The sequence below is a fragment of the Pipistrellus hanaki genome (assembly GCF_964339955.1).
Source record: "Pipistrellus hanaki genome assembly, chromosome: 14".
Taxonomy (NCBI): Eukaryota; Metazoa; Chordata; class Mammalia; order Chiroptera; family Vespertilionidae; genus Pipistrellus; species Pipistrellus hanaki.
In genome coordinates this window covers 3,842,179-3,855,329 of record NC_140516.1, presented here as the reverse complement: position 1 = coordinate 3,855,329, position 13,151 = coordinate 3,842,179, and the positions used below count along the sequence as shown (strand labels likewise).

The window sequence follows — 13,151 nt, the reverse complement described above, 5'->3', positions numbered from 1 at the left end:
GAGTGACACGGTGGCAGGCCATGCTGCACGATGGGAGGTACATAGACACGTGGAGGCGATGATCTGCCTGCTCTGGCTGCTGGGCCCTGGTTTGTAAGTCAGGCAGGTAAAGCCAGGGGCGGGGGATGGAGACCCCCAGTGGGTGGGGGCCAAGAATGGCATCTTGGGAAATAGCAACGTTCGGGGAGGAGCTAGCTTGGCTTGGGTTCTGGAATAGGTTCCTGCAGGCCAGCCTGTGGGCCGTCTGGAGAAGGCCAGTGTCCTCAGTGGAAGAGCAGTACTGACGGTGAGGCTGCAGCAGCTCTTCCCAGGGTCCGGAGGTCAGTGTGCACACGGTCTGGAAAGGTGAGTGTGCACACAGTCCAGAGGAATGAGTATGCACACAATCAGAGGAGAACAGTGTACACTCGGTCTGGAGGAGGTTATTGTGCACGTGGTCCGGAGGAGGTCAGTGTGCACGCGGTCCAGAGGAGGTCAATGTGCACATGATCTGGAGGAGATTATTGTGCACGTGGTCCGGAGGAGGTCAGTGTGCACGTGGTCCAGAGGAGGTCATTGTGCATGTGGTCCAGAGGAGTGAGTGTGCACGCAGTCTGGAGGAGGTCAGTGTGCATGTGGCCTAGAGGAGGTCACTGTGCACATGGTCCAGAGGAGTGAGTGTGCACGCAGTCCGGAGGAGGTCAGTGTGCACGTGGTCTGGAGGAGTGAGTGTGCATGCAGTCCGAAGGAGGTCAGTGTGCATATGGTCCAGAGGAGGTCAGTGTGCACGTGGTCTGGAGGAGGTCAGTGTACACGTGGTCCAAAGAAGGTCAGTGTGCACGTGGTCCAAAGGAGGTCAGTGTGCACGTGGTCCGGAGGAGGTCAGTGTGCACGTGGTCCGGAGGAGGTCAGTGTGCACATGGTCCGGAGGAGGTCAGTATGCACGCGGTCCGAAGAAGGTCAGTGTGTACATGGTCCAGAGGAGTGAGTGTGCACACAATTGGAGGAGGTCAGTGTGCATGAGGCCTAGAGGAGGTCAGTGTACATGCGGTCCGGAGGTCAGTGTGCACGTGGTCCAGAGGAGTGAGTGTGCATGCGGTCCTGAGGAGTGCGGTTCTGGGCGGGAAGGAGCGTACCCACCTCCACGGCAGTTGCCCAGGAGCCTGTGCCCTCCGCTCCAGTGACAACTATTCCAAGGTAACCGCCTGCCGCTCAGTCATCATCAGCAGGTGAGCTGCAGTGAACCCACCAGCCCAGGAATTGTGGGAGGTCTGAGTGCCTGTAGCCGTGGCTGAGGCACAGCAGGGCTAGTGCTGGGGGACAGGCATTTGGGGTGGAAATGGAGGGCGGGAATTTTCCAATAGGAGACAAAGTTGCTCACAGGACCTGTTCTCAGGGGTGACTTGTTTATTTTGGGGGTGTCCCAGGTTTGGATTGAAGAGATAATAGACTAGTGCAGAAATGTCCAAGTGTTCTTGGTTCTTGATGGCCTCAAACCAAAATAAGTAGCTATGGGTTTTACTTTGACATAGTGGGTCCCACCATTTCATATAGGACTAGAGGCCTGATGCATGAAATTCATGCATGGGCCGTGGCCCTGGCCCCCACCCACTGCCCGGTGGCTGGGGGCCTCTATCACCTCTGCCACGGCCCCCGCCACTGTGGCTTTGTCCTGAAGGAAGGACGTCAGTCTAATTATCATATTACACTTTTATTGTTATAGATTATTATAGATCTCTTTCCTAGAATTTGCAAGCATACTATGTCCCCAGAGACTGAGGGGAGCTGTTCTCTTTTGGGTTGAATTTCAAGGTCACTTTTCTTTTTTAAATATGTTTTTTCTGTTTTGTTTTGTTTTTTATTGACTTTTAGAAAGAGAGGGAGGTGGGGGGAGAGAGAGAGAGAAACATCAACGAGAAACATTGACCGCAATCAGAGGAGGTCAGTGTGCACGCCATCACTGACTGGCTGTCTCCTGCACTCCCTGCTGTGAGGATCAAGCCCACAACCCGGGGAAGTGTGTGGGTCGATGTTCAACCACTGAACCACACCAGCTGGGCCCAAGGTCACTTTTGAAATGAGGTGAAGATTTGATATGTAGGGGTCCAAACCTCTCCAGTAAGTACAAAATAATGTTTCACTAGTTATGGTAATTTTTTTTTAATGAATGGTACTTTTGGGAGATGTTCGTTGTCCTTGTAGACACCGAGGTGCGTCTGCTCCCCACAAGCAGTGTTGGCAGGTCCCTTGCTGGGCATCAGTGTGCGTTAATAGATGCGCTGCCATCTTCCCATCACCGGACGTCAGGTCTCGCTGCCCTCCACATGCCCTCGCCCCTCTGTCCGTGTCCCCACACCCAGCCTCTTCTGGTTGTGTGCTGTCTCTGCTCTTCAGTAATCCCTCTGCCTCCCTCTGCGGCCCCTGCTCTCACACCCTGGGTCTCCCAGCCTTTGTGCCTTTTCCGTTCTGCCTGATAGATACCCTGTGATGCCCACACATGTCCTCCGTGGACACTGACCTGGCCTGGCCCCTCCAGGACATACAGGTCCTGTTCTCAGGCAGAGGGCGGCTGGGTGGGGATGGGCGGTGTCTGCGGAGTGTCTGAGGGGCCGAGGGTTCCCGTGGAGGACAGGCTCCACAGGCCAGGGCCATGTGGTCATAGCAGACCTGCGGGTTAGATGGGCCAGTTTTCAGCACTCCCCCTGAGGGCTGGCACTCCCCTCTCACTGGGAAGCACAGCCTCCAGCGTTCACAAGCGTGACCTCACCATGCCATTCATTTTTGACTTCTGTCATTAGGGCATCAGCAGCTTCGAGTCCCCAGACATCATTAAAACATCGCCCTCTGTGGCCCGTCAGCCCAGCCGTCCAGACTCAGATGTAGGCTATGTGGGAAATGGTGACAGAGCTGGGATTGCACAGACTCGCTCCTGCTAGCAAGCCAGCTTTCCATCCAACCTGAAGAGCGTGGTCCAACACCCCAGCTGCTGCTGACTTATGATCATCTATGTAACCTGTAGCTGTGAGGGTCCTCAAAGCACAGGAAACTATAACCGGAGGCGCTGGCGCAGAGATGAGCCATAGTACAAAGTTAGAGGGGACCTAGCGATTGGCTCTCAAAGTGCCACCACAGGAACCAATGTTTCCAGTTTCAGTGGAAGAAATTAAATAATTCCTTTTTCTCCGGGGATGTGGGAGAGATAATTAGGGATGAGATTAACTGAACATTGAGTGCTACTTCTTAATTAAACAAGCACACATCACAATATTTAAAGTGTCAACAGGTCCGGAGGCTCACAGGGAACGGATTGATAACTGGAGTGCAATTTAATCACACGTAAAGCAATTCCTCACTATGCCCACGCTCATTCCCATGCCCCTGTCCGGGAAGAACTGAAGAGAAAGGAAATGTAGACGGAGCAGATGTGTAATCTGCCCGATTGATTCCCACACCCCGGGGCCCGCCTCTCCGTCTGGGGGAGGAGACGCGTGTAGATGTGGGTGTAGATCTGACAGACAGAATCGAGGTGGCTGATGAAAAACGAGAGTGCACAGGGCCACACAAGAAGGCCGCTCTGGCGTGGGAGTAAGAGAGACAGGATATTCCTGGGAGGACTGTGACAATGGCACCTGGGAGGATGGGGGCTCCTGCTGGGGCTTCAGGTGACAGTCAGGGGCCGTGCTGATCAGGAGGCCCAATAGCTTGAGTGAAGGTGTGGCCCGGGGAGGAGAGGAATTCGCAGATGAGTTGATGGAGTTGGGTCATGTGTGTGGCCGGTCGGGCCAGGTGGCAGGGAAAATGGCACGGTTGGCACGGTGGGCCTGGCCAGGGAGCTTCCCCCAGAGACCGTGCTGGGTGCTGCCTGCTGCACCCTCAAACCTGGCAGCACGCGGGGCACCACAGTTCCTTCGGGTGGAGGAATGAAGGAGTGATCTAAGGCCTTTGGTAAAATGCCGTTTGAGTTCATAGCAACAGGAGCGGAAGGTAACAGCAAGCACAAATGGAGACCGATCCTGGCGTTGCATTTGGAGAGAGCCAGTTACCAAGCCCTAGTGTCCGAGTTCCTTCACCGCGGTGTGGGGACTGACGGCCTTGAGTTCTGCATCTGATTGCTTTTCCAACCGCCTTGTTGCTGTGGGAAGCCTGTTTAATACGTTTTATGTTTGTTCTTTGGGTTTGTACTTTAGAATTTGTCTTAGAATGAATGCAAAGTAGATGGAGCTCGGGCGTTTGTTTCTCACCCGCTGCCCATCAGAGCCGGCTCGGAGGAACATGACCAGGGCACCGGAGGGTGTGGCTTTGCTGGGGCTTCAGCGACAGGGCCATGCTGTATCGGCTCCTTTGTAAACACACTGAGACTGGCTTAGCCTGAGGTTTGCTCTTAGTCTTGTTTTCCTGGATTAAATTGAAGAGGTTGGTTTAGTTTCCAGTCCTGGCCGCTGCCCTAGGCCGGAAGGGAGATTGGGGAACAGCTGACTCCTCAAGACTTGAATTCCCTCCCCTGTGTCTCTGTGGACTCCACCCCCACTTTCCGAGTGGGGCAGGGCCTCGGACCAGACTTGTGGTGAAGGTGTGCGCCCGCCGCGCGGTGCTGAGGCTCCGGTTGGATTTCTCGCACCGGAAGCTCAGCGTGACGCCCGGAATCTCCGTGTTACGAGAGGCCCAGTGAACCCTCCTCCACCGGGCTTTAGGAGCACGAGGCCCTGAGCGCTAAGGGAGGCAAAGCCTGTACAGCCAAGGTCTGGGGACTCTGGAGAGCACTTGGCAGCCTGGCACAGCTGACAGAGCCACATGGAGGTGTGCCCCCCCATCCTCCGGGCCTCCCCCAGCACATGCCTCTGCCCCTGTGGCCGCATGCTCTGTCTGTGCCAGGGCCCCCTGCACACCCTTCCCCTGACGCCTGCACCCTGCAGAGCTTTCTGTGGGTGCCATGTAAGCTCTTTGGTCTTTGGTAGTAGGGTTCTTTACTCAGGTGAGCGGAAGGAGAGCGCAGGAAAGGGGCCTCTGCACGCCGTCAGCCATCTGCCCAGTGGGTGCTCCCGGTCCCTCCCCGCAGGTCCGGGAGGTGTCAGTGTCCTCAGGGAGCCGGAGCCAGGACGGGCCGGAAGGACCGTAGCCACAGCCTGTAGAGCTCCTCCGGGAGTCGGCATCCTGTTCCCCTAGGAGCGAGGGCTCCTGTTTCACACCGCAGAGCGATGGCTGCCTCCGGGGCTGCTGCGCCAGACGCCAGGCTGATAGGATCTGTGCGTCCGGGGGCCTCTGCCCGCATTCTCCAGGCTGTTTGATCTGGAGCCACTTCCCAGCAGCTCTTTCCAAAGGAGCCAAGGCCTGGTCTGTCACAGCACAGCCTGCTCTGGGGAGGGCCCGGGACGGCCTGCAGCTCAGTCACCTGGGCCCCGCCCCGGAGGGCAGGGTGCTGGGCCCCCGGGTGCTGGGTCTGCAGCTCAGACTCCTGGGCCCCCGCCCCAGAGGGCAGGGTGCTGGGCCCCTGGGTGCTGGGTCTGCAGCTCAGACTCCTGGGCCGCAGCCCCAGAGGGCAGGATGCTGGGCCCCCGGGTGCCGGGTCTGCAGGGAAAGGCAGAGCGCTCAGGAGGCCAGTGATGTGAGCTCCAGAGTGCTCTTCACTCCCCTCTCCACCCTGAGCCCATGTGCTCGCTCCGTGGAGAGAGACAGAACCAAGTGCCCGCTCGGTTCCTGGTACAGCTGCGTGGAGGAAAGGGCTTAACGCTGAGGCCGGCTCCTTCTGCTGCCCTGACCTGTCGCCCCACACCCTCCCGCCTTGCGCAGCTGCACTGCCGAGGAGGTGGGCCCTGCGTCATGCCGGCCTGCTGGGTCCCCCTCCCGCACTCCGTGTGCCCTCGTGGTTGGTGGAATCGGACAATGGACCGAGGTTGTTATCGGAACCTTGGGAAAATCTCGGGAATGCTGCTGAGTTTAGGTGAAGATTTTCTTTCCTGTTGGAACAGGTAAGATATCAGTGGCCGTGCGATCCCATTAAAGCAGCCGCACTGGGTTTTCTCCTTTAAGACAAATTACAGCTCGCTGTCCCCACACGCCTGTAAGGGGGACCGCCTCCTGTTCCCCATAAGGCAAAGGGAATTACTGTTGGACTAAATCAGGGGTCCATAATTTCTGAGAAGGAAAAAAGAAGAGAGATGAAGAGACAACGATCTAAAGGCACTTGGCTTTGCGGGAATGGTCACCCTGTGCGGAGTGCAGACATTGGGCCACAAGGACAGGGTGCGCCGTCCACGGCCATTGGCACAGCTGAAGGGTCACCTCGAGGCCGCGGGCTGACGCAGGAGCAGCAGGCGGGTGGGAATGAGGGGTAAACAGAAAGTCCCTGCCTTGGAGCCCTGGGGTCCCTGTGAACACAGAGGGCTCACGAGGTCTCTGGCGTTGTCTGAGCATGTCACATATACGAACCCCTGTCCTGCCCACACTGCCCTGAGGTGGGGCTCCTGGTTGTCCCTGCATACGCTTGAGGAACCGAGGCACCGGCAGTTCAGTGACTTGCCTAGGCACACAACCAGCAAATGGCAACTTAGCATCTCAACCCAGTCCACGTCCGTTCATCTCTAACTGTAAATGCCTGCGATTCACCAGGGACTCTGGGTTGAGAGCAGATGCTGTCCAGCAGACCTGGGCTGGCACCGAGTGGTCCTGCACTCCCAACCAGCCCCCATGGCACCCGCCGCTGGTCCTGGAGCGGCCTGCAGCAGGCGTGAAGCAGTGAAAACCCATGCATGCTAATTCAGGGGGGAGGAAGGGCACGGAGCCCCTGAGATGCTCAGATAGCAGATACAGCACATAAGCCCTCTGGGGATGAAAGGTGCCCTCAAGATCAAGTCTCTGAGCCCCGTAGTCCTCTCTCTCTCTCTCCCTCCTTTCCTGGGCAGGGTCTGCTTCTGTTCTGTTCTGCTTGCCCGTTTTCCACACAGCTGCCTGCCCCAAAGTCCATGATTCTTCTGGCTCGAGGGTCCACAGCAGCCACACGCATGCTTTCTTAGTTTAAAGTCTGGAAGGGGGACTGATTGTTTGCTCTCCCAGTCAGTGAGTGCAGAGGCTGTGGGTGGAGCAAAGGAGGCAAGAAGGATGATAGACAAATAGTCTGACGTACCTAACACAGTGCGGGACCAGGCACCCCGAGTCCATGCCTGGGTGCCTCCTGGGTGGGGCCGTTAGAAGGGGGAGATCGTTTATTCACTCGGCCCCTGCCAGCTGCCAGGCGAGTGCCAGGGACGGGGGTATGCAGGTGGGAGATGGGGGTTTGCAGGTGGCAGATGGGGGTGCAGGTGGGAGGTACGGCTCTGGTGTCAGGATGCAGGTTCTGATGGGAGAGGAGTTCTCTCCAGAACAATAGGCTGACTTACAGCAGGCCCGGCCCTCCTCTGAGAACAATTAGAAAAGCTGGCAAAAGCTGCATTTTAGCTTTGCTAATGACATATTTATTCCATAAATACATTTGTATCACATAATTACACATCTCTGTGCACATGTACTTCAGCTATCCTACTTGTTCTCTGAAAGACAACATAGATAGATGATAGAGAGATGAGAAAGGTGATAGATGACAGATAGATGATAGATAGGTCATAGATGATAGATGATCAATGATAGTTAGGTGACAGATAGCTGATAGATGATAGATGATAGGTGATAGATGGATGATAGATAGGTGATAGATACTTTTTATTCAGATCCTAGATCTCATCTCCAGAGCTCTTCAGTGTGGTGGCCATGGACCACAGTGCTGTTAAAAGTTAAGTTGAGGGAAATGAAATGCAGTCACAAATTCTGCTTCTCTGCCAGGTGGACTGTGTGCAGCCCAGGGAGAGCACATCCATCACCTCCGAAAATTCTACTGGACAATATTTTAGTTCCCTGGCACCTTGCGTTTTTTGGTCAGGTTAATTTTTAGATCTTTATTTATGACTAGAGGTCCAAAACATGAAATTCGTGCAAGAGTAAACCTTTCTTCCCCCAGCTGCCTCACCGGCTTCCCTCTGGTACCCGGGACACAGCCCGGCTTACTCTGGAAAGTCATCAGGAAGGACGTCCGGAAGGACCTCTGGTCTAATTAGCATATTGTGCTTGTATTATCATAGATAGTATTACCTCCTGCAGGGGACTTTCTGTGGCTCAAGACTCTTCAGTATGATGTTCAGATGTAATATTGTAACGCAGCTCCGTTCCCAGCCTGCCCAGAGCAGGCCCAGCGAGGTCAGTGCTGAGAGCAGACAGGGCGACTCAGTTCAACACGAGGTCCTGCTGCTCCGCGGGCGTCCTGCACAGAAGATGGGGCTCCGAGCACGGACCCCCGTCACTGCGTGACCTCGGGCTTCTCTGTCTGGAGATGCCAAATGGTAAAGGCAGTACTGAGTTGGTTCTCAGAACCCCCATTGAGGAATCTGTTTTCGAGAATATGGGGCAGTGGGGTTTCCACTGAAGTGCATCCCAGGTTTGCTGTTTATTGGCTTTTAAGCAGACAGCACCGCTCAGTGGTTACGCATGCGCCCTGGCACCTCTCTGTGGCTGGTGCGCCGTGGCGGTCACCATGGTCTGCACAGGCGAAGGTGGCTGGCAAAGGTGCAGGGGCCGTCCAGCCTGGTTTTGGGGTTCAGGGTGGGCTGGGCCGGTAGCTGCTCCACTCACGCTGTGCCATGCCGTTTTGTCTTGCAGTGATTCCTCTCAAAGCTGCTGAGGATGCATCCTTTGGGAAGACGGGGACGTGGGCGTTTTTTGCAGGTAAAGCGTGCGTTCTGTTTTATTATCCGATCTACCTCACCTTGAGGTGCCAGGAAAGGGACAGAGCAGGAAGAAAGGACCCGACCTTCTTAGATTTGCCACAATATCAAGTTATTTCCTTGCCCTAAACTCACTCAGAGCAGGAGGGGGATTCCTGGTGGTGCCCAAGGGGTTAGAAAACAGAGGTGAACGCTCCATCTGCATCCTTTGGAGCTTTGCTTTGCTTCAGAATTCCTCGCTCATGTGCTCTCAGGGAGGGACCTTGAGTGACACAAAAATGGCCAGTGCGTCCGCTGTGACTGTTCCTCCTCAGATTCACAGGGAGTCTGGGATTCGGGAAACAGCTTGAAATCTTAAGCAAGTGTGAAAAGTGACCCCTGCCACCCGTCTGGATGGCAGGGGTCGCTAGAAGCCCTGGTGCTTGTGCCCCGTTGGCAGAGGTTCTGATGCGTGAGAAGGCTGGGAAGCCCGGATGCTGCCCGCACAGCAGTGGCTCCCCGGCTGGCCTCCCCTCACCGCACACAGACCAGGGCCCCGGGAGCCCTCATGGGTGCTCTGTGGTGGGCACTGCCCTCGCTCAGAGCCAGAAACTCGGGCGGTTCCGAGGCGGCTTCCCCGGAGCCTGGGAGAGGAGCTCAGCAGGAGGCAGCTTGGCTCCCAGGGACAGTGGCCAACAGGTGGGTATAGTTTCGGTTGCCACCGCTAGCATTTTGGTACTACTGGCATCTCTTAGGTAGAGGCCAAGGACTACAGTGCACAGGCTGGCGTCCTGCAGCAAAGATTTTCTGGCCCCCGATGCCACGTCTGCCGCGGCCAGGGCACCTGGCCTCGCAGGAAGGGGCCACGGAGATGCCCACAGAGTGGAGGACGTGGACCATAAACACCAGCTCCCAGGCAGGCTCTGGTCAGCACTGAACCGAGTCCCACTAAGAGGTGATGGGGACATGGTGAGGGGCCACCTCCAGGGTGGGCAGGCGGGGCGGGTGAGAGTGACCGTGCCACAAGGATCCCGGGAGATTGTGCTCTGGGGCCGCACCATCCCCTCAGGTCACTCCTCGGAGTGATGGGAGCAGAGCTTGCCTAGGGGACAGCAGTGGGAGCTAGATAAAAGCAGTGGGCCAGGCCGGTGTTTCTCTCTCTCTTCCTCTCTCTCTAAAGCATTTTTTCTTTTGGGAAAACGCAGCCATAATTATGAATCATAAGGCGTCACTCAGGTAGGCCACTGGGGCTTACAGTTGCCTCCCGAAGTCACAGACACTATTTCTCAGGTGGAACTTCCCTCCAACAGTGACTCTTTGTGCCCCGCTTTGCTTCTGCATGCTTTGCAGCGGCCTTTGTCTTTATTTACGACCTCTCGCCAACTAATCTCCAGTTTCCTCCCTGGGTCTTTCCCTCAGTGAACGTCTGCTCATTAGCAAACATGAGAGCGACTTGACTCCTAGCGGCAGGAAGAGCGGTGGATTTTCGCCCATGCCTCCATGGCCAGGACTGGGATGGGGGACCGGGAGGCCCTGAGGCGGGCGGCGGGCCGCGGAGACAGAGGGAGCCCTCTCCACCACCAGGGGGTCTGGGAGTAGTAACGCAGACTCCGCGCTCCAGGGAAACCCTGATGATTACAGTTAGGGAGGACGGAAGAATGTGAGTGCATCAGGGGAGACGATGAGCTTGGGAGGATTGTAGCCTTTGGTCCCCACAGCCTGGAAGCTCGATCGGCAGCTCTGAAGCACTCAGTAGGAGGAACACTTTGCAGTTCGTGTGTGGCCACAGAGCATCAGGGCAACTCTCTGCTTAGCTCTCCGCAGTGCGGGCAGCCCAACGTGCCTTCTCTTCCCGACTGGAAAGGAGCCTGGTCTTCCCACCCCGAGGAGTGCCGCAGGCGGCTGTTTCCATGGCACCCTTTCCCGGGGATTCCGGCAGCCGTTCCTCTGAGCTTTGCTTTTCTAACCCAGGCGCTGCGTTGGTGAGGTCAGGGGTATAGTGGCAGCTCCCTGGCCCTCGATCCCAGGCCTTTGCCCTTTTGTTCCTGGCTGGGAGAGCTGCAGTGGGGCCTGCCGGCGGCCATCCATCCTCCGGGGTTGGCTGGGCCCGGCTGTGCCCCCACAGCACAAAAAGGCATTGTCAGCCTCTCAGGAGACGCTGTTGCTCAGATTTCACAGGTGGGGTAAACAATGGCGGCGCGCACAGCTTCCTCCACGGGGCTGCCATCTCCCAGGCCTGGCGCTGGCTCTGGAAGTGGGAGGACCGGCATCGGATTTCCAGCTTCGGTGGTTCGGGCGACTTGGGTTCCCTGCCTGAGCTGAGGGGTGCTGGTCTCGCCAGGTTTAAAGCAGCTCTGCGTACCCAGGTCATCGTGGGGCTGCCCAGCAACAGGTGCTGCCTGCCATCCGGGGCCACGCTGCGGGCCTGTGTGGCCTGCTTCCTGGGAGGGCGGGAGAGGCGTGCAGCCCTGAGCACCGCTTCAGCCTCCCTGCGGGGCGACCCTCTCTCCCGCCTGCCTGCTCGCCCGCCATCTGCTTCAGGGAGGCCTAGGCTGGGGGCCGTGTCTGGCAACTGAGCCTAAAAACAGCATTGGTGCCTTTAAAGGTGCAAGGGCAAAAGACAAAAGTGCAGATGGATTTGGGGATGTGAGAAGGTTTTGGGGATTATTTGAATGTGCAGATAAGTGGGGTATCTTGAAAGCAAGTCCCAGATTTAGTGGAGCCACAGACAGTTTGTTCGTCTGGAGCTGAAGGCTGGGGTTCCGTCTGGAGCAGCATTGTTTGGCCTGGCCTGCTCTAAAGCCTTGGAGCGGCATCCTAACTGGGTAGGCCTTTACATCGGGGTTGAAGGAGTGGGGCCCACAGGCCGGTCTGAGCGCGCTGTCGGGGACCCAGCGGCCTGCTTGCCCGGCCACAGCTTCGCTCCAGGGACCCTGCGTCCCGAGGCGTCTGTGGCCCTGGCTCCCAGGCTCAAGGCTGGACCTTGGTTCTCGTAGTCTTTGTAGGAATCTCTTTCACGTCCCACGTGGAAAGGGTTCCAATTTAGGGTTCGAGTTCTGGAGAAGGGCCGCACACAAATTAAAAGAGACTTGAAGAAGTTCAATTTGGCGATGTGGGGGGCCAGGCGGTAGTCCATCCAGCTCTAGTGGGAGAACTACTCCCTGCTCTGGGCCTGCCATCCCTTTTATTGAGGCTCCGGGGAAAACATCTTAGACAACATAGACAGAAATTTACACGTAGCCCTCAGGCAGGAAATAACAGAAACTTACACGAGACAAACAAGATGGGGGCTGATTCAGCTAACAATGCCTCAGCTAAAGGGTGAGTGGTCAGAGCAATTAAGGTTGTTGACCAGCCTTCCTGGCTTCCTGTCAACATCTCTCTTTTAGTGAAACTGATTTGTTTCCGGCAGTCTTTCTGCAGCGAGAGGAACGCTTGGGACGGAGGAAAACATGAGGACCTGGGGGTGCCGGTTGCTGCCCCGCCTGGGGAAGCTCAGTGCTCTGGCTTCTCTCCTCCGGAGGCCGCACGTTTTAAGGTGCGCACAGCTTCAGGGCTCCCGGAGCGCGGGCGGCCACCGGAGCCCGTGAGGCCCACGTGGCGCCTGGTGCCTGCTGGCTGGAGGGCCTGAGTGCTTGGTGGTAGCGGAGCCTTCCAGGCGGGCCAGATGCTTATGACCTGTGTCCGCGGCTGCCTGTGGAGGGCCCCCCTTATCTGAAACCCGGACATGGGCCCTTGGAGCCCCTGGCCTCCTGCCCGGGCGGAGTGGCCTCAGACGTCTGCAGCGTGCTCTGGGGACACTGGCAGCGTCTCACCCTGGCCTTGTCCTTCCGAGGTTTCTGCAGTCCCAGGACCAAGCGCAGAGTTCAGATGCAGAGGCTGGCTGTGCGTCATGGTGCCTGCTCCAGCGGCACACAGTAGGACAGCTTCTCTCCACCCAAGAATGACACCGAGGCCGCATTTTCCTTGCCTTTTGGTCCAGGGGCCACCTCTCCAGAATCCCTGTAAGGCAGATGTGTCCACCTGGCCCACATCTGTCTGCCGGGCACTGGGCCCTCACTGTTCCCATCCCTTTGTCCCAGGCTCGGCTCTGCAGCCTGTTCCTGGCGAGTTTGCTCCATGGCAGAGAGTCCAGGACTGCGCCCTGGCCAGTGTGGCTCCGTTGGGCATATTAGAGGCAACTGATCTATGTATCTCTCGATGTCTTCCTCCCTCCCTCCCTCCCTCCCTCCCTCCCTCCCTCCCTCCCTCCCTCCCTCTTCCTCCCTCCCTTCTTCCTTCTCTAAAACCCAGAGTGAGGATTAACAACCCAGAACCAGCCAGGACTGTGACATGACCGCGCACTCTGGCCCGCTGCATCCTGTCCAGCTTCCTGCGGGGCCTCTTTCTGTCCCTCTGGGCCTCGTTATTTTAAATGGAGGCCACGCCTCCCTCCCCATGGCCGCT

General features: G+C 57.1%; 1 protein-coding gene across 1 annotated transcript in view; it reads left to right on the top strand.

Annotated features, from left to right (window-relative positions):
* The window catches only part of VSTM4 (V-set and transmembrane domain containing 4), an 86,022-nt gene that overhangs the window by 23,527 nt on the left and 49,344 nt on the right, over positions 1–13,151 (top strand). The window contains exon 3 of the mRNA XM_084904715.1: positions 8,662–8,727. Coding sequence (XP_084760841.1) covers positions 8,662–8,727 — 66 coding nt within the window. The remainder of the gene's footprint in view (positions 1–8,661; positions 8,728–13,151) is intronic.